The sequence below is a fragment of the Phalacrocorax carbo genome, chromosome Z (genome assembly GCF_963921805.1).
Source record: "Phalacrocorax carbo chromosome Z, bPhaCar2.1, whole genome shotgun sequence".
Classification (NCBI taxonomy): domain Eukaryota; kingdom Metazoa; phylum Chordata; class Aves; order Suliformes; family Phalacrocoracidae; genus Phalacrocorax; species Phalacrocorax carbo.
The window spans coordinates 44,186,490-44,208,177 of NC_087548.1; the positions used below are offsets into that span (position 1 = coordinate 44,186,490).

At 41.3% G+C, this 21,688-nt stretch overlaps 1 protein-coding gene across 2 annotated transcripts in view; it reads left to right on the plus strand.

Annotated features, from left to right (window-relative positions):
* Window positions 1–21,688, plus strand: part of NTRK2 (neurotrophic receptor tyrosine kinase 2) — a 204,588-nt gene that overhangs the window by 140,957 nt on the left and 41,943 nt on the right. For both annotated transcript variants that reach the window (XM_064438186.1, XM_064438181.1), the window contains 3 exons: window positions 8,967–9,097; window positions 15,293–15,465; window positions 19,093–19,327. In XM_064438186.1, coding sequence (XP_064294256.1) covers window positions 8,967–9,097; window positions 15,293–15,465; window positions 19,093–19,327 — 539 coding nt within the window. The remainder of the gene's footprint in view (window positions 1–8,966; window positions 9,098–15,292; window positions 15,466–19,092; window positions 19,328–21,688) is intronic.

Genomic DNA, 21,688 nt, shown 5'->3' on the forward strand with positions numbered 1-21,688 from the left:
TGAAAATTGAAGCATGAGCGATGTTCATATGGAAACAGAGGAAGAATTTTTTCCAGTGCATGTGCAACAAGACAAAAGAAAAGTCATCTTTTCTTTGCAGTTGTTGAGGATCTGATCCTGAAAAACCCTCAGCTCGTTCAGTCTTGCAAAACCTTTGTCACTTCATTTGGATGTCCTCTGAGAACTTGTAGGGCTTTTGTTTGACGCTAGTACAATGTAATAATTTTTTGACTGCTTTGTGGCTGCAGTAGAGGATCTGGCACAGCCCAGCAGTAAAGACGAATTGTCTGGGTGTACCTTGCATCCATATGCTGCCAGTTACAACTGCCTTTCTAAGCCATTAGCACGGGGATTCTGAAACCGTTAACAGGGGCCAAGGGGGAAATGCCCTGTGAAGACATAAGCCTCTGTAGATGAGATGCCCAGCAAAGTGGTATGCCAGCCTGTCAGTGAAACAAAAGCAGAGCAATAGATGCCTTGCCATGGAAGGACACAGCACATCTGTAAAAGGAAATAGCCTCTTTTCCAGGTCTGTTCACCCTTTATGATGGTTTTGTTCATCTCTTCTGTCACACGGGGCTTTAGGGCAGTATAACAGTTAGCGCTAACCCCTCCTGCTTCCCCAGAGGACAGAGTGCAAACTGAGGTTCTTTCATTTTCAGTGTATACAAAGACTCAAGATTTGTTTTCACTCCTTCCTGCTGATTTTATTTCTCAGTGAGTAATACAGGTTTCTGATCAAAGGGTGAGGAAGGTTTCTTCTTTTGCTTGTTTGCAATGCCAATGTCTTTATGTGTTTTTTGTGGGTCCTCCTGGGAGATAACCAAACCTGCAACTTTTCTCTGTCTTTAAAGGCCACTTAAGGCAAAACCCAGGAAAGGGGGCAGTATGCACAGAATCCTAAGAGCAAGTAAACACATAGCAGCAACGCCTTAACTGAGTGCAGTTAAGGAAGCAGGCAGAGACTGAACCTTCCTCTAGGAGAGGAGTTTCCGTCAGTTGGCCCAAAGAAAGCAAAATATGGCCGTGCACAAGATTCAGCTTTCCTCATGGAAAGCCACACAGTGTGCTGTGGCCTGATAGAACTGTAAAAGGTGCTCTGAAGCAGGACAAAAATTATTAGGAAAAGGGTAAATAATATGCATAAAAGTGATATATAAAAGTCTGGGTTCTGTCATGCTACTGCGATGTTTTCTCTGTTGTTCCCTTTTCTTTCCATGCACAATTGGCTGCAGCAGGGCACACCTACTCATCTAACCTGGCAGATCAGATGCTATTCTGTCTTTTAGTAAAATAATTCAGCAAAAGGTAAAGACTAAGTATGTGCTTAACTTTTATATAAGGGGATAGAATTTGGGACTGTGAGCTAAGCATGTGGTTTATTCCTTCACAGGCTTGAAAGCTCCATTTACTTTTCATATTTCTTTTTGAAAGGCCACCGGTAAAATCCTTCTGTCCTCCCTTTTATCAAGGTACAAAATTATTTCTTTTTTCTTTTAAAATGAGAAGCAAAAAAGCAAAGCAGAGAAACCTACATCAAAAATAAGGCAATTTCCTTTGAATTTCACCTTTATATCCACTTAGGCCAAGCATGAATATGGCTCAGTCTCTGTATGTATGATGTTTCTTCCAGGTCCTTCTTCTCAGGCTGGCATCCTGGGATGCTTTTCAGACTATGTCTTTTTCTGAAAACAGAGATAGAAAAGAGTTAATTCTTTGAAGACAGGATGTTTATTAGCCCTTCTTCCCTGCAAGTGTCTGTTATAGGAGATATGCTAGATGGTACTTCCCGGTCCTTGGCTGAGTGCTTCTCTTTCTGCAGCACAGAAGATCACTAAAGATTAGCATCATACTGAGGGAAAGGACTTCCTGGTCTGAGCTAAGAGAAGGGTAGTGATGGTGTGATTATTGTCTCCAGTTAACTTAAACATGGAAGATGGACCAGATTTGCCACAGTAAAATAATACTAGCAGAGGTCTTATACAGCAACTCGTGCACAATAGCCTTTAAGTTTTACGATTGTTAACCTTTTGGAAGAAGTGCATTGAGATTAGCATTTACAAATTAAGCATATACACATCTGCAAAGGCAATGTTTGGTGGAAATTCCAGCACAGTTTTCTGATTCATGGTATGACTTACCATACTGTGCTGAAAAGCTATTAGTAGTCTGGAAGCAGCATAGAAAGAAAAATGCAGAGTGATTAATATCTGCTATTTATTCCAAACAGAGAGTGTCAAATTTAGCTTTCATTTATTTTAAGATATCCCAATTGTTTTAATATGTAACAGATCAAATCCATATTTGATACATATTTATAATTAAAATAAAAAGCAGTTTCAAATTGCTTAGGCTTGAGGGCCTTGTGTACCTTAGGTTTTGTATACAAGGGCAAATTTATGCCTGGAAAAACTGTGAACTTCATTATTCTTGTTTTTCTGAAGGGTGAATTTAGCTCATAAGGCTCATGCACTTAAAATAATGATAACATTTTTATTATAATTTATTATTTAGTAGTTCTTATTTTATTATAAGGATCTAATCAAGTATGCCTATCTGTAGCCAAACTGAGGGGATCTTAGCCAACTAAAACAAATCAGTTACTGTAACCAAAGAGTAAGATAAAAAGCCTCACCAGAAATAAAATATTAACCCCAAAAGACAGCAAACACTTGAGTTTCAGCCAGAGAAAAGCCATGCCAGCTACAGCAAAATCAGTTTTCAGTGGGCTAGAGCTGTGGTGCCCCTGCTGCTGCAGGCAGGTCAGGGAGGGCTGGGCACTCCTCCCAGGAGCTGCAGCACTATGTCACGAAGTGAAGCCTAATTCTCAGGCAAGACAACAGACACTCTAGGATTTAAAGTATAGATCCTGCGAGGATTTAAGTTGTAAATAAAGCAACTGAAAGGTTAAGCTGCAGCAATCACAGTTATTGGATTTATCATCAAATGTAATGCTCTTGACAGCTAGGAAATTCCTGGGAATTATGCCATTCCTATGAGTGCTCACAGGTTTGCCTTTCATAAATGTCTCCAGTTCTTCCAGAAAGACCACTGCCTATTCAACTTGTCCATTAAATGTCTCCTCAAGGTCCACTTGGGGTCTTATGCCTGTGCAAAATCTGGAAAATCACTGATGGCCGCTCTGGGGTAACTGCTTTACAACTGTTGAATTAAACTGTTCTTTTTCAATTAAACAAAACAAAATTCAATATGATTGAGAAGCCATATTTGTATGAGTAATGTGACAAGGGCCAAGTGCCTTTCTGACCTAGTTCTTCTGTCAATCTGCCATACTCAGTTTTCTATAGCCTGTACCAGCATCTTCCATTTAGAGCAGAGTATCCAAGGAGTGGGTTTTCTTTGGGGTTATTTTCCTTCTGTTAAAGAGGTGTGAGTTGAATCTCAGCTGCGGACTGTATGTATGAAAACATGCTGCTTGGTTTTTTGTGCCTACAACAGCTGGACACCGGTCTCGTATAAGAATTTGGTGCTGCTGTATGGTAAAAATTAAACAGCAATAGCACTACACAATAATACAGACAGAATAATCAGTAATGAATATCGTATGGGTTAAACACATCAAATAATCAGAAATATACTCTCAGAACTGAGCTGGCCTAATTCTGCATCCAGGCAACCCTGACAGGCTAAAAGGTTAAAAAAAAAAAAAAAAAAAAAAAAAGAGGTGGTTCTTCACTTTTATTGCAATATTAGTGAGTAGATATCTCAATGTGCAACATTTCTACTCTGGCAATAGGACACAGAGCTGTAAAGGTGCTGCACTGCAGAATCTGATAGCCATCGGGCTAGACTTGCTGTCTGCTGTTCATAGTGATGTTGCATCCTCCCACTATGGGATTTTCTGAATTTCCACCCCTCTTTTTATGTAAATAACAAATGGTGTACAAATTTGGTATACTACCTGAACAATCACTCAGGCATTTACACCTGGGAAAACCCAAACAAAAGTTTGGGTTTTTTTTGGCAAGATCTTAGAAATAGTCGAGTCTTCACAATTGCAAGACAAATGGTGGGAGAAGAAATGAAGAAACTCAGAAAATGTCTTTCTGTGGCACCTCATGTCACATCACAAGCTTGAGCCTTTTCTGTGGCTGCTTTTTTCTTATGCAACTGAAAATATGTTTGTAACATTACCTTGTTTGATTATTTGGCATCTAGGAAATCCTCTTTACCTTCTCAGAGTCCTGGCACGACACATTACATCACAACAGTTCCACATGTGTACTGCTGTCAAAATTTTGAACAGTATCCTAGAAAGCAGACTCAGCAGATTATTTGAGTGGGCATGCAGCACAACAGGATCTTCTAGTGTTGGTAGTTCAGTGAGCAGTGATGACGGAGCCTGTCTGCTGTGGCTCTTACTGTCCATCAGGCAGTGAGTCTGTGTTGCAGCCTCTCCATAAGGACAGATCTCTGCCCTGCTGTTCTCATAAGGCATATGTGAACATAGCTGAAACTTACAGCATTTGTGGTATTGTAGTTGGGTGAAGTGTTCAAGATGAGATACACTCATGCATACCACATAACTATGTAATTTTTGTGCTCTTTAGGAAAACCAACTGTGAAACGAGACCAGTGTGAACTTTGGTCATGCAGAGATACAGGGAGCTGATCTTATGTTTTTATCACAACCTTGTAGAGTGTGATACAAGAATATGGCTTCCAATTGGGAGAAACAACTGGAAACAACTTATTCTAAAAGGTTGTTGAAATTTTTTCCAGAGAAGAGCCATGAAAATGACTCACAAACTTTCTTTGCCTTACTGAGAAGAGCGTCAATTATGTATATTTAATACCAGACCTTAAAAAGCTGTTCAGCTGGCAGAGAAAGTCTCCTAAAGCCCAAGGGAGGGAGGTGCAAGCCAGGCAAGCTAAAAATTAAGAGGCAAAGAAAAAGGCATGCATTTTTATTAGCAATGAAAATTATTACACATTAGGGCAAGTGAATAGTTCAGGCTTTCAAATCAAGACTGGGACAGCCACTTTCTAGAGGCAGTCTCCTGCCAGGCACAAGTCATTCAACTCAACACTATGCCCCATGCTGTGTAGAAGGTCAGCTTAGGTGGTGTAGTGGTCACATGTGGTGGTAAAATGTTCAGACCTATTGTTTGTGACCAAGGGGAAAACACTTTCACTCTGTCACAGCATTTCACTTTTCAGTCATGTACAGAAACATTTTAGTCATTTATACTGGCGAGTGTCCTGCTGTCTGTGGCTGGAACCAGTCACATCCAACTCAGTGAATTCAATGTGGTGAGGTGATCCTGAGTTGCCTTTTTTGCTGGGACCCACTCCAGATCATGGTGTGACCCTCTGTGTTCAGCCTCGCCATCAGAGTTAGGTTATGTGGGGAGTTCAGTCTCATGCCTGCAGATAGCGTTTGCAGGATAAGGCTTTGATGCATCATTTCCAGTGTGATGTGTTATTTGCTAGTGAGTGCAATACCTAGAAGTCCAGTTCTGTTGGTGGGATGTCTCTGAGACCTCGAGATGGGAAGAGAGTCCTTTTCTGCCGCTGTGCTCCCTGTTGCCAGCCAGTTGCCTGCGGTTATCTATGGGAGTTCCCTGCTTTTATGGGCATGGCTGTGTGGTTATTATTTAACACCAGAGCCTCCTTTCAGCATTTACCCTTGTTTAATTTGCTCAGTCTCACTTCATATTTTATGTTGCATTTTCTCTAAAGTGTTTCAACTCGACTTAGCTGTTAGCTTAATGTAACATATTTTTTTACAGTAATCAGACAGGATCTTTTAAACCAGGGATGATGTGCTCTTAAAAGTACAAATAGCAGCTCAAAGGCAATCACCATTTAGAGTCAAAAGGAGAAAAATACATAGCAGCCCTTTTAATGTTTGCGTATCTTTGCTTGTGAGACAATGTTATGAGACAATTTCTTTGGTAATTCAGTTATACCACCTATTTGGCCAAATTCTGCTTTGTTTCTTCAATGTTAATCCAGGATAATCTCTTGGACTTCAAGAGAGATAATTGGCTTTATCCTGATATTAACTGAAAGCAGATTTTGACCTGAATTTTACAGCATATCTCCTGCTGAAATCTCCTCCTACTGAAGATGGTGTCACTATGGCTAGGGCCTCGAGTGTGCTAAATGGATTTTTTCCTTAGCTTGTATTTCCGTCACATCACATGTGTTTGATTTACTTACATTGTTCTTATATTCAATGTCTGCCCATTTAGTCACATTTACTGTCATTTTTTATTTGTTTAGTAACTCAGTGCAGCTCAGAAAGGTAGCAGGGATGGATAGAGCGTGACAAGTTACAAATACATTCTGTGCAGATCTCTTCTGCGGCTTGCTGTGTTTCAGTTTTGACAGTTTGGTTTACGGGATGGGTTGTTTATTCAAATGCTTGGTTTATATAAGAGCGTTTAGCAGCAGCTGTAAGTGTACTACACAGAAGTATTTAATATGTTTCTTATTTATTTTTACTCTATTGTTTGTGAAGTTCTCCAGGAACTTCACAAAAAAACCTTTGTACTGCTAGGGCAAACAGCAGGGGTGTGCTGGGTTCAAGATGGAGAGGACCCACACAAAATTCAGTCAGTCAACTGTGTTCATCACGAGGTCTTTGGCAGCTGTGGAGAGAACCAAGTGAAAAACTGCCTCTGCTGCAGATCTTCTACAGACGTCAGTAGGACAGGATCTCATCCCTGCTCCCTGTCTTTGTGGACATTTTCAGATGGTGACACTGGTAATGTGGACCTGAACTTCTCTTTCTAGGAAAGGAAAAGAAGCATCCTTCTGGTGATACTGGTCAAGCAGAGAGAAAGAGAAGAATTCCCCAAGAGGCAGGGTTGAATGGCAGGTTTGGCAGGGGGTAGAGGGGAGTAGTCGTGTATTAGTAAGCATTTTCTAAAGCTCAGGTCACGAGGTGTGCTACACTCCCATGCTTAGGAGACATGCCAGGGCAGCAGCCCTCCTGGCGTGCCTGCCTTGTAACTGGTATTAGCAGACGTGAGGGATGCTGGTTAACTTGTGTCCATGGGGTTTTGGTTCAGGTTTGTCTTGTGCTGACTGCATTTTGTGCTTTACTAGAAAAGACAGTGCTGAGGAGGAAATGTGAGCAAAAACCAAATTCCTACTGACTGCAGGGTAGCTGCTCAGGTAGCTGGCCCAACAAAGGGTACTCATATAAATGCATCACCACAATAAAGCTTAATCTTACCTTGCAGTCTCATTTCAAGTGTACTTGGCTGTTAATGGGACCTGTGGCCTCTGCCAGGAGACCTGGTGTTGGAGGAGGGTGCAGGCTAAGCCCTCTCTGCAGCCACCAGCTGTGGGGACAGGAGCAAGCCCCGATGGGTCTGGTGTGGCATGACAAGAAGATGGTTTTCCTCACTCTGGTCCCAGGGCATGGCTGCTATCATGCTGGCCTAGGGGTTTCTGGCAGATGCCAGCTGGGTCTGGTGGACGTCTGATCCTTGGTGCACTGCCCACCTGGCAGAGCCATGATGGAGTTACGTGGGGACATCTCTCGCTCTCCTTTTCTCTCCAGCACTGGGCTCCACTCATATGCATGCACATGGATATGAAGTGCATTTATATGCAGTGCACTTGGGTTATGTTGCTGCAGGCTCAGGGTGTGGGGGACACACATTTTTCTCTTGTAGGCCGTGGGCCTTTTCTCCAAATGCTGGTGACAGCAGTGGGGACAGGCTGTGCCATTTATTCCCACTGCTCTTACCAGCAGCACTCTGTCTTCCATCTTTTAGTAATGGAGGCAAGGTGGTTTCTCCATAAGTGGTCATCTGGTTTGGAACAGGCATGTGGTCAAGCATGGAGGCAGGGGTTGGTCTGTATCTGAATATATCCTAAATTATTGACAGGATTCAGTCCTGGTTCCTGTAGTTAAGCAGCTGAGGTGAGATTCATGCCTTTGCAGAAGCTGGCCTGGTGCCTTTGCACTTCCATTTATTTCACTGTGTTAAGGTTTATGTTGCAAATAGGCTTTGTCCAGGCAGGGTTAAATTTCAGTGTTTGAAAAAGCAGTTAAATGCACTGAGGTTAAATTCATCTGTAGATGCTGACTGTTTTGTACAATTTCAGCAACGGAAGCTGTCAGCCCTGTTGAATTGGCCAGTTAAACTGCCCTTACAGCTGCTTTATTTAGCTTAAACATTGCAAATGGATAATGTATTCTAAAAAATTTGGTACAGTCTTTTAAATATTAAATCTTTTAATGGAAGCTTGTGTTGAAAGGAAAATATAAAATGAGTTAAATAAAAATGCCTAAGGACTTTAATGTCTGGATCAATTGATTCTAGACAGCAGTTCAGCTAAGGCCCTGTCCATATGCTGACTAAAACCTTTGTCCATCTTTTTATTTCTTTTACTTCAGAGCAATACTGTAAATTAAGTTTGTGAGAACAAAATTTCTCTCTTATTGTATTGGTAGTATCGGACAGAGAGGGAAAGCAGTTGAACAAATGGTAAGAGAACCAGAGAGTAAGCTTGGTTTAGTTGAAAGATGGCACATTTTGTTTTCTTGGATTAGGTTAATTTTAAAACTTTTTGGCTTTGGATGAGAGTGTTCAGGTGTTGTTAGAGGTAAAAAAATAGAAGTGGTATGAGAAAGGTTTGGTTTGTTTTCTGATTCTTTGTCTTCATGTTTTAAAAAAACCAGCATTGGCTGTTATGTCTGCTCTGCAGCAGACATCCTAATGCGATGATAAACGGCCTTTTCCCAGATGACTCTTAATTCCATATCTTCTTATACAGCAAATGCGCTACTCTCCAAATATGAATATATGAACTCAGTCTTTTTGGACAAAGCACTAATGAATGACACATAGGCATTTGATTCCTTCCATGACATGTGCCCCACTCTACAGGCAACCCTGTCTCTGTGCGGCTGTAAGCATGGACTCCGTCCCATCCCGGCCTTGAAGCTCAGTTCTGACCTCCATTTTCTCTTCTCTTCACAGTTGTGCAGCACATCAAGCGCCATAATATCGTTCTCAAAAGAGAACTGGGAGAAGGAGCCTTTGGGAAAGTCTTTCTGGCAGAATGCTATAACCTCTGTCCTGAGCAGGACAAGATCTTGGTGGCAGTGAAGGTAAAAGAATCTAGGGTTTCCATTATTAATTCGTGGTTGCAACTAATGCTATTTTATTTGTAAATGATCGTTTTTGCCTATTCCATAGCCAATATAACTGCTCTGATATATGTGGAAGGGATCACAAGGCTAATGGGGTGTTAAGAGAATGTGGTATTTGATCTTACTGTAGATGATAAAATGAGAGCTGAATTTCATAAGGAAAAGGGGGAAACAGACTGTGTCACAGAAGGGCAAAATCTTTTACGATCTATCTAAAATATAATTAGTGAAAAATAATGTCTAGGTCATTAAAAATACATATGATATATGTGTGTCTAAAAAAATATTACTAGCTAAGTGAATAGGTTATGTGTATAATTGCTAGTCAAACGAGGCCTTTCTGTTTCAGGATTATGCCATTCTTTTAGTTAACCACTGAAATTAACTTTGGGTAATTGTCATTAATGTAGCTACCAGGATTGTTATAACAAATTCGTGGATCATATTGTCATGTGCTGTTAAACATTGTCTGCACAGAAATCCAAAAGACATGATATGTTAGACCTGGAGTGCAGAGGAGGAGGAAACTACAGGTAACGTCCATAATGTTGGAGTTTCAAGTATACAGACTAGTTCTCACATTTCTGGGGCAAAAAAAAAGATGGAATTTGTTTGGTTCTCATCAGTGGCAAAGACTACATGATACATTGGGAATCTACCAAGGACTAAGAAGATTTCAAGCTTGATCTCGGAGCTTGGACACCAAACCTGCTTCACTATACCAAACCTTTTTGTCCCGCAAAATGGAAGGGCTGAGACTGGTTGTTGACCTCAGCTATGGATGTATGCTAGAAAACAATACCAGTGAAACTACACTCTAAGAGTTTGCAAAGTCTCCCTGGCAACAATCTCTTTTCTCCATCTGTAGCGTTCTGCCAAAAGCTGAACAAGGTGTTCAGCATTTGAGGTATCTCATTAAATGCAGGGGGAATACACAATCAGAATCTGGGCTGTGCCTAGGGATCAGAAAATAATTTTATCTGACCAGTCACAATTAATCAAGCATGTGACATTTTGAATCAAACCATACAGTAAAACAAATCGAGTAGATCATCTTTTTGAATTTGGGTCAGACAGTGAGAAAACATGAAAGGAGGATGGACTTGTAGAATGCTTTCTTGCTCCGTCATAAATAACAGGGGTTTGGAGTTTGCCAAGCTTACAAGCTTTTTGATACCTGGGAGTTGTTCAGTCATGTTGACTGGTGAGAAAAAAATTAAGCCCTGAAGGGATATATCATAGACAGGAGAAAGCAAAGAGATAGGAGATGACAAAACTAGATCTGAATGAATTTTCTATTGTATTTTGGTGAAGCTAGAGTGGAAATTGCCTTTCCTCTATCACTTCAGGGAACTGCTTGATAGCAAAATAAAAGTCTTTCCATTCACTTGCTCCCTTTGAAAGTCCCTACCAAATGGAGCCTCTCACTTCTGCTGTTAAATGCTCTGCCGCACTCACTCTCTGCTGCTCTTTCTTAGTATAATTCACAAAGAAGAAAGGAAGACCATTCAGCCTTTAAAGGGAGAGATGTCTCCATGGATTTAGATGACAAATCTATCGTTTTCTGGACCAGTTGTCATACTATTATTTTTTTTTACCAAATCCACTCCTTGTAGTGTTCTTAATAAAGACCTTCCAGGCAGCTGTGGGAAGAATTACCTCTGGGTTTCTTGCATTGGTTCTTGAAGATGTGTCTCTGTCTGCCATCAAAGAGCAAATTTTTTGGCGAGCTGTGCCGTTGGATTGATTCCCATATAACTGAAGGGTTAATTGCCTGGCACTTCTCTCTTTCACCATGGTACCAACCATAGCTCACAGGTATCCTCCAGTTACTGTGAAGTTCAAGGTATGGGACCTCACCGGTGTGCAGAGAGCTAGCCAGAGGTCTGTGTCTGGACTCCACCACTGGGCACAGTGTTTGACAGTGAAAATGTGTGGGGTTTGTCTTTTTTTTTGGAGGGGTGGGGTGGGGTGGGTTTTTTTTTTTATTTTTTTTAGTCTTAGAGGAGCAGACCTGGATGCCAGCAGTGGAGGGCAGCTTCTCCCAGCGCACAGCAAAGGCTTTAGAGAGGTTCACCCCCATGGGCAAAACCACAACACATCTGTCTCAGTGAAATAAAATTGGTGAGCTGAATGGGAATATGTACTTGTTGAGGAGAAAGGCAGTGCCGGGGGGATGACAGCACTGAGGAGGCACAGTTTCACCTGCATGGGGCTGGGGGATCAGGAGGGCTGGTGGTCCACACCAGCTGCCTGTGCAACTCTGTGATTTGCGCCTGGCCCTGAGCATTGCTCCAACTGACTCAACACACATCCTTCTGCTTTTCAGCCAGCTGGTATCTGAAATGCTGATGTAGCAGCAGCAAATTATCTAGGAACTAAGAGGCCCAGAAAAATCTGGGAAGATATAAAATCAGGCTTGGCGTAAACAAACCAAAGTGCTTGAGCTTTTGTTCCTTGGAAGATGAGAAAAACAATCTGTTTAAATTTGTTTCAACTATGAGATATTCTGCGGGGAGCACTGAGTGTTTGGAAATGCTTTCTGTGGGTCAAACTCTGTGAGCAGAGAGCTTAACCACAGGTTAAGGTGGTTGCATGGACACTGTACTAGCCTTCCCCTGGTGTGAGTCTGTACATCACAACAGTACACCATTTGCTGCAGACACTTTTAGAGAACAGAGGGTGGAGGAAGGAAAAGTTATTGTTTCCTTGTGGGCCATTTTGCCATGCCACAATGGTTGTTCAGGCCTGGATCAGTACTGTCCTCATAGGGTTAGATCTCCAGGCATGGCAGGTGTTGCACTAGTTTAACCTGGTCAGAGCTGTAGGTAAGAATGACTGTCAGGGCACAGGTTCCCAGCTGCCTCTGGCTCCCTTGGGAGGTGGGAAGGGGATTCACCCTGTGCTGTCCTGGATTGTGCTCAGCTAACAGACTGCTATGTGCATGAGGTAAAGAGCATTTCCATGGCACCTGCAGAGGAAAAACAAAGGTTTCCAACTTTTTGGGTCTTCCATTCAGAGAAGGTTCAAAACCACCCCGTCATTCCTTGAGGAAATATACCACTCAGCTCTTGTATGGTGATGGAGAGCAGTAGTAAGGATTTCATAAGGAAAGGCTGAAACAGTATAAAAGACAGCTGTTGTAAGAGTTTCATTACCAAGTCATACTGATATTGCTGAGAGCCATGTACCCCTGCTCTAGGTCTGACTTGCCCATGAGTGCAGCTTTGTGCTGTTAGGGTGGACTAAGGAGCTGTCGGTTTGAACACATTACACTGCACAGGTCTGCAGAGACCAGATGGTATGCAGACACCTGGGCAAGGACTCTGTGGAGAAGAATAAGCATGGGGTGGCAGTCCAACTGTCACAAGGATGAACTCAGCAGACATGGAGCTCCTGCAACAGCCAGGGGGTCCCTCTGTTGCCCAAGGGAGTATGTCCCTCCTCCTTAGCTGCTGGCTTGAGCGGCTGGAAAGGACATGCGGTTTTATCTCAGTTCCTAACCAGGAAAAGCTCCTATCGACTGGTGAGAGTGCTTTGTATGCAGAGCTTTGGCATATTTGTCAGTCATGATAATAATAATGAGTATGTCTTTTTCTCTCTTACACTCTTACAGTTTTATTTTGGTTTTATTTTTTCTTTTGCACTGAGAACAAGCTAAACGCATTAGTCAATGTCATTTCTATGTAAATTCTATGTACTTATTTTTTTCACTTTCCAGTCTCTTCTTTGCCTGACTGTGTCAGCTATCTCTCATGCGTTGTGTCTATTCTGTGTGCTGTATGAAATAATGAAAAGGGGGTTTTGCAATGGTGGGTGACAGAAATTCAAGTTGCCCCTTCGTAGCAGAAACACTGCCTGAGTTTTACCTGGGTTTTAGACCTTTCTGCATTTTGCTGTCTGACAGAAAATGTGTAATTGCCATGGCAACTGCTCTGTCATATGATAATTTTGCTGTTTCTATGAGATAAAAAGCGTCTTCTGAAATATACAATATGCCATCCTCACAGGGCAGAGCTGTCAGCATTTTTACTGTCTTTACAGGGAAAGAGCCTGCTGGAAAGGGTATCAGCCTATGCTCCTCCCTGTCAATTTTTTCCCAGGTTGCTATTATTTTAAAAAGATTTTTATATTAATTGTTTTTCTAATTCTGTTGTTGAGAAGAATTACAGTCCAATTGCTTTATACATAAAGCCACCAGAGGAAACTCAAGTGACAACAGAATTGTTCCCAGTGATTTCATTATATAGTGTAGATTGGACTGTGGGTTGGTGCCTGTAGCATGTTAAAGCATCATTCCAGAGCCTGGAAGTGTGGAAGACATTTCAATTTCAGTCCTCGCTCAGTTCAGATATGATTGTGTGGGAACCCTAGTGGGGAGCCAATTTGATACCCACTTTAGATGATGTAGCCGTGCATAGTAATATATCATAGCTTGTGAAGCTTTGATGATGCAATATCCTTGTTGCATCATCACTGGTAAAACTTGTGGAAAAAAGATTCTGGGCCTGAAGACACAAGAGATTCATAAGTGGGTCCCTCAGGGAAGGGGCATCTGTGGCATGAGTGATTTCTGTTGCCTCTAGGATCCATAGAGCCTGAAAGCCACAGGAAAAAGCCCCTGAACTTGGTAGATGGCTATCCAGTCTGCCTTGCTCCTTGCCTCCCAACCTGAACCTTATTATAGTACCTGTTCATATCTCAAGACCTGTGGTTGCCGTTTCACAAGCAAAACAAGTATTTTCTCTGACAGTAATCTTTTAGGTCCTTCTTCACACATGCATACATATAATACTAGAAAAACTGTCTGAATTCTCTGGTAAAGAAAAAGCTTGAACAAGCCATGACTGCTGCAGCTAAAAACTGCTTTTGTTGGCAGAATGATTGTATCAACTTGTTTGGTGTCTTTTCTGATGAGTGTGGTTGGTCCCATGCTCTGTGTATGAATTCAAGGTAGAAAATAAAGTGACTAGATGGCCAGGAAAAAGCATCTTTAGTTAAAACAATGCCACTACTTTTCTGTCTCATCTTCCTTTGTATTAAGTCTAGGTGTAGTTAAAATCCAGAGGTGCAGGGCCCAGATATCACTTTCTGTGAATAATAATTTGTGAACAATGGTAAACTGCTATCTTTCTTGTACTGTTTTAAAAATATTGTTTGAATTAGTATAGTGCAACCACTGTACCTTTTGAAGGTAGAGCCTTGTCAATTATAATTATTCCTCATCTAATTGGTGTCAGAATTTTTTTTTTTTGGTGCATGAAAGTGTTTCCTTACTCAGGAAGTGTAGTTCTTACGACATTTGAAACCTCCTATGTGTGGCAGTTAAATTAGCATTATTTTTTTTTACAACACTTAAGTCTCCTAATTGATCCAGTGTTGATATACTTCCTTCAAAATGAAAATATGCAAGAGTTTATAGCTGTATAAATAAAAGAGGGTGAGAAAAATTGACAGCCCAGAATTGTGACCTGCATCTACTTCATCTCTGTCTATCATTTTAAGATTAATTGTCCAGTTATTTATACATATGCTTAATCTTAGGCATGTGAGTAGATTTACTGAATTTCAGAGGATTTTCTGGCTGAAGTCTCAGATTGTAAGTTCTGGTCCAGGGACATACCCTTCTATAAATCTACCTAATGTATAGCACACCATAGGGGCCAACATCAGCAATAGCGACATTAGTAATACATAAAGAATGCATCTACGTTCCCACTAAATATTTTAAGGAAGCAGGGTTTTATTTTAAAGAACATATGAGAAAGGTAAATACCAACAGGATACTAGAGTTTGCCTGAGTTAAATGCTAAAGGATATGAACCAGCTGTGTACTAGTATATTCTTTTGATAAGATCAGTTTATTTGTTCCGTGTTTGGAAAACACTTGGCACAGTAAGATCACAGTAACATCCTCTTACAAGAAAAAATCATTGTTTGGAATAACGTGTGGCAGAAGAATGAAAATTGTACTGCTGTTATTTAATTGCACTTAAACATCACATCTGCATTTCTAAAAGAGTTACTAAGAAAGTACTTCCTCCATTCTTTATGCAGTAGAGTGTCCTTATCTTACCCTTACAGTGCCATCCCACGTGTTCGCTACCTTCTGCAAACAACTCCTCTTCCTTACATTTTTGTTTTCTCCACCAGACACTGAAGGATGCCAGTGACAATGCCCGCAAGGACTTCCACCGTGAGGCAGAGCTGCTAACTAACCTGCAACATGAGCACATCGTCAAGTTCTATGGCGTCTGTGTCGAGGGTGATCCACTCATCATGGTCTTTGAGTATATGAAGCACGGAGATCTTAACAAATTCCTCAGGTAAATCTACGAACACATATTGTGCTGCTGAGACAGGAGTGGGCAGAGAAGGTAGGTGTTACTGGTACTTAATGTCGAATTAACTACTGCCACTAGAAAATGCGGACACTTGGGAGTGCAAATCTGTGCAATTCTTGTCTTCTGTACTGGGATGTGAGGCTCATTGTTTCTTTGCTTATTTAGAAACACCATTAAGTCAAGCCTTACACTTTGCACCAAAGGAGTGAGAACGAAAGAAATATTGTTTCCAATATATTTCACTGTATTCTGAAATATTTGGTTATAAATCTTACAGTAGGAAACATTTTCTTGCAGGCTTTCTGGTAGCACTTGGGAAGATCCCACTCAACACCTATCACTATCTGTAGGCATCTAAGAGCTTTTGAAATCTAACCCCTTTTCTCTTCCCTCCTCTCAGTGTTTTGGAAAGACTGCCGTTAATCTGAAGGAAGGATACTGTGAGCCACGGAAACTTCAGTGCAGTGGAAAATGCTACCTCTTGGGGTCTGGATGAGGGCTTTATTTCATAAAGCTGTTCAGGAATGTGCCTCAGAAATTTAAATTTGGCAATAAAACTGTCATAAATAAGTAGATGGTACCTAAGGTTCACAGTAACAGGTAACTCATGAACCAGGAAGTTTTGAACAGTGGCCTAGTGTATGTGCCATTTCCACTAGCTTGCACTCGTTGACATAAAAATAAACATTTAAGAGACAGCTTTTACTCCTATGTAAAAAAAACCAAACCCATTTGCATAAGGGACTGTTCTTTCAAGGTCTTCTATGTGATTTTCATCAAAGGATATCGCAAAGGCATTTCAATGTACTGAGATCTCTCTTGCCAAAGATAACTAGGGGTACCACCATTTTGGAAAGATACCTGTGACAAAGCTGTAGAACAATCAAAACAGGTGTCCCATTAAATGGGTCCAGATTTTCTGACTGAAATGGCTAGTGACTGCTAGTGTTGCCATTTATGCATTTTTGATAGCCTGTGTGAAATGAGTTTGCTGTCTTTCTTATCTCTGCTGAACAAATAGCTACACCATAAAAGTAAATGACTTCAACTAGCATCCTCCCTTATTTGCAGGGCTGCCAAGTTTGGCAGGGAGGCAGGGGTCTGAACTGGGGATGCAGAGCAAACACTACTTACTTTTCCCAGACTGATTGTCTCTCTGGCAGAGGATTTAAGTATATTGTCAGAGCCATGTCTGGGCATTTACATTTGCCTGGTTGGACCTCTGCCGTGGATCAGGAATGAACTGCAGTTTCCTAAGATGCCATCCCAATACTTTTTCAGGACATTGAATTTCCACTAGAAGAAGCCAGATTCACAGCTGATAAGAAATAATTTCTTATTTCATAAGAAATACTTATTCTTTGATTCTTTAATTGGCCTTTTCCTACCTCGTAACTCTGATTTTAAATTACTGTACAGAAAGGTAGTTCAGCAGACAGTATATTTCCTACTTTAGATCTTACCTTTTAAAATTATATTTTAATTATCTTTATTTTTTAATTATCTTTTAATTGTCTTTAGAACATAAAATGATTATGCTGGGACAAACTGTAAAACCTAAGCTCCAATTTGTCATTCCTCTCACATTTGCAGCAGCTTGTGCTGCAGATCAGAGGTTAGCTGTAAGCGGGCTGTAAGAGCCTGTATTTCTTACCCTGCAGCGCCACCAAAGGCTGTCGGGGAAAAATGAATCAGAAATTTAACCCAAACCGAGCCTTGCTGTCTGCATGCGGCCAAAAGCTGTTTCACAGCTAATACTAAAGCCTCGAAGTCAGGCCTGCCCTGTGCTTCCTCTGGCCTGATGAAGCCTGATGGGGATCCAAAGAAATCTCTGTCAATGTTCCTGGCTGTTGCAGACACTGGGGAGCACATAATTTACAGTCAGCACCAAAAGGACAAGAAAGGTGAATGGAGCATTAAGAATAATCCAAAAGTTTCATTAGGTACAGATCATGTCCTCGAGGAAGCTAGCAAAAGATGAAGAGGGCTCTAATTTAACAACTCAGAGCTTCATGTCTGAGAACAGTTGTTAAAAAAATCATGCAATGATAAGGTACAGTGCTTTTCAACAGGAATTTGCCTATGAGTCTTGGTTAGAGTTTTCATATCCTTCTATTTTTTACCCCCCAACCCAGACCAGTTGAATGGCCACCTGTGGTAGTGAGCTTCATTTCTTGGTACCAGATGCAGTCCCAGCAATGCTGCACACCCTCCTTCATCTCTTCCTCACATCTGTCACTTTATTCATGAAGTTCTTCCCTTGGGGCAATTTTAATATCATATTTCTAATAGGTAATGTCAGATTTGATCTCACAGATTTGATTCATTTGCAGCTTTTTTCCAAACTCCTGTGCCCTTCCCCTAGGGATGAATTCAGGCCTCACCTTTGTTGATTACAAGGGTGATTCTCCAAAACTCCTCTTTGTAGGAAGGAAGGACTTCTGAGAGAGAACAAAAATCAGTTCTAGGATATTTAAAAAAAAATAAAGTTGAGGAGGGAAGAGGAGAGGTGGTCTTTTAGGAAGAACAGTCTGCAGGAATGGAATAAAAAAGGCTTCTGAAAACTCAGAATAATGGAATGGATGGAAAGGGGTACTCAGAATATTCTAAAGTGTATCAAATGAGGAATGTTTGCCAGATGACCTCACTAATCGGATAAGGATTAGCTAGTAATGCGTACTAGAAAAGGTTGTGTGTAGGAATGTTTATATCTGTATCTTCGAGATACTAGGGTGTTACGTGTGTACTGGAGCTAACATAGTCAAGATGGGTGAAGCACATGTGTTCCAGTACTTTGCTGGGCTTTCCAGATGCAAACCAGCTTTCCTTCTGCTGGAGTGTATACAAATTTGTCATTAATCAGTGATTATTGCATCTTAGGGACTTGATAGATCTTGAATAGCTTGCATTTCTGAAGCTGCTTAGTTGTTTCAAATGGTGTCATTTTTGTGTCCTCTTCTTATTGTCAAGACTTCCCATTTCAGGCAGGACTCACCCTTGGTGATGACATATGCGAAAAATTACTTCCTGCTGTGCATTTGGATAGGAAATTAGAAGTGCAAGTGTAAAATTGCTGCCCCTGTTTCTCAGATGGCATCTCAGAAGGAATTTGCTCTTTCTTCTTTAAGAAAAGATGGAAAGGTCAATGGCCTTTCTCCATGTAGAAATCAAGGAATGATGGTCGTAGGAAAAGTGATGCTATGCATGCCAATTCATTGCCTTTCAGTCTTATACAGTGACAAGGTTTTCCTCAGTTACCAAACAGCTGCATTTGCCAGCCGTTCTCCAGAAGAGATTAGTAGAACAAAACAGGAGAAAGGTGGTGGTTTCAGACAGAGAGGCATATTATGAATGCATGTGCCTCGTTTCCATAAGTAGCATATCACCTGTTGTGTAATGCTCTTCACACCACCTGTCTTTCGCACAATGAAGGAAAACAGTAATTAAAAAATCCAGGGTACAAATCTCCCCCTATCTCACCAATGAATTTGTAGCCCTTTTGTTAATATATTTGAATGAGTCAGTTGTGTGGTTTTAGGCTCACTAATGCCTCTCACCTCTCCAGCTTCCAAGTGGTGTGTCACTTAATCAGCTTGTATTGTGGTGCAGGGCACATGGACCAGATGCAGTACTGATGGCAGAAGGCAACCGTTCTGCTGAGCTGACCCAATCCCAGATGCTTCACATTGCCCAGCAGATTGCGGCTGGTATGGTTTACCTGGCATCGCAGCACTTCGTGCATCGGGACCTTGCTACCCGGAATTGTTTGGTTGGTGAGAACCTACTGGTGAAGATTGGGGATTTTGGGATGTCTAGAGATGTGTACAGCACAGACTACTATAGGGTAAGTAAACTGCTGGAATTGGTAATAACCTAGGTCTTGTTCAGTCATATTACTACATTGATGTGACTGATTCTGCTTTTACACTCAACCATGTGTCTGTCAGGCAATTTAGATGCTGGCATATGGAGACCCTGGTTTTGAGTAAAGTTTTGATAAATTCGGAGAGAATTAATCAGGGTAAGATGGGTATGCCCTGTTGTTTGTAATTGTTGGCTTTATATTCTAATTATAAATCACAGAAAGGTCTTTTCCTCTGGGCAGAAATTTTGCACTTCTGGTTGGCTTTAGTGAAGAAGCAGCAGCACCAGATGAAAAGGAAGAGTGGGTATATTTGGACCAGCACTCTGAAGTTATTAAAATATATTCTTGTATATTGCTAAGACAAATGGAAATTGTAACTTTTAGGTATTGTATAATGTTTTGGTTTACTAGAGGAGATGTAATACTGGAAAGCAACACTGTCCCAGTTATTTTACTCAGGAAGAGACTAGGTGAGAGATTGTTACATCCTCAGCACCTGACAGGCTCTCAGTAAGTTTTTCCTGGCTTAAGCCACATCTTACGGTTTATGGTTGTTTATGTTTATTGTTTATGGTTGAAGAGTTGTTTTGTGGTGGGTAATTGTACCCCACCCATCGTGCTTGTTCATTCTGGCCCAGGCCATTTTCTCAGAGCTTGGTTGCCATAAAATAATGTATGAAGTTTGCAAAGGGCTTCTAGGATCACTAGGATAAACAGGACTGTGTACTTTTAATACTGTTGTTGTGGTTGTCTTTGTACCATGTGGCAAGCCATGTAGGTCACAGCATTTGCTGTTTGCTACCATATTTGTAATTTCATGATTGGAACTAAAGCTATCAGGTGTTTGTGGCTTGGGGAAGGCAATTCGTAGCTGAGCTGTTAGTTTATAAACCCTAGAGCTTATCCTGTAAGATAAGCCACTCAGCATCCTCAAGCACATTTTCTGTATCTGCCTCTCACATGACTTGTTGCCAGTGAATTCCTTATAGATAAAATGAAAGTCTCTTCCTTAGCCACCCAATATGGGATGCTGTGTCCGTAAAGGAGAGTGTCACCTCAGTGTCAGTGTTTGTGGGAGGCATGGAACGAGATTGTCTCTATCTCTGGCTGAGGCTGGACAGGGTAGAGGAATCTGCACACAAGAATTACTGTTAAGTGTTGTTTCACTTAACAGCTGAGAAGTAAGTCTCCTCTGTTTTTTGCCTTTTATTTCAAAAGGCAAACATAAGTGTTTAGTAAACATATGAGCCAGATTCCTCTTAAATTTTGTTATTTTGGAAATGGTCAATGTAAAACAAATGTGACTGCACTTCAGAACTTGGAAAAATATACAGAATGGTAATCACTGCCTCTGTTTGTGTTTGTGAGGACACCAGTGAGCACCAAAGGCCAGGGTTTCTTGATTTTGCATCTGAAGTATGAACAATACTTGTTGGGACTGGAGGCGTGCCTCTGTTCTGTACTTTAGTGAGACTGGATTAGTTTACCATGTTCGTCATTACACTTAAAAAATGCATGTTCATGCTTAACAGTAAGTGTTTGCGAAGACCTTGACAGAGGCAGCGTCTTTGAACAATAAATGCTCGGATTATTTTTGAAAAAATGGATACCTCCCTGCTGCAGAATAACTACTTGCAAAAATGGATGGAAGCTAAGTAATCTTATGGGCTTCCTGGGAACAACGGAGGCCTGGCATGGGCATGCACTGGTGTACTGACTCTGGCGTCACCTTACCTGCTCATGTACCTCTGGGTTTAATCCTTGAGTGCTACACATGAGCACTCAAGCAAAGCTTCTACCCAGTGAAGCACAAATATAGAACAAGACCCATGACCTGGAGAAAGCAGGGGTTCACCAAACGAAAATCTGGCTAACTTGGCTACCTCTCAAAGGGCCTTATTAAAAGGATACTCTGCATTTCTCACTATCTCTTACACAGAATCACTCTTCTTTCCTTCTACTCTTCCTCTTCATCACTTTTTTTGAGGCCAAGGGAGGATCTCTGGGGTCCAGAGTGTAACTAAGGAGAAGAAGAGGGAGTAGCGTGAAGAAGGTGCAATCAAGGATGTGAGAGAGGGAGTGAATACGGCAAGAAATATAAGTGTAGAGAGGTGTTAGAAAAAGACAAAAGTGTGAATGAAGGGAGAAGGAGGTAGACAGGTATCAGAGGGGATGAATGAAGTTGTAAAGTAAGATGGGTCCATCCAAATTGATGGTGTAAGCTTGCAGTATAATGGGTGGGTATGAAACTTAGAAGTTGGGTAGTCACTTGTTCTGCACAGTGAGAAAAACAAGAATGGCCATTTCTCTGGCTCTTCGTGTTCCAGCTGGCTTCTAGCT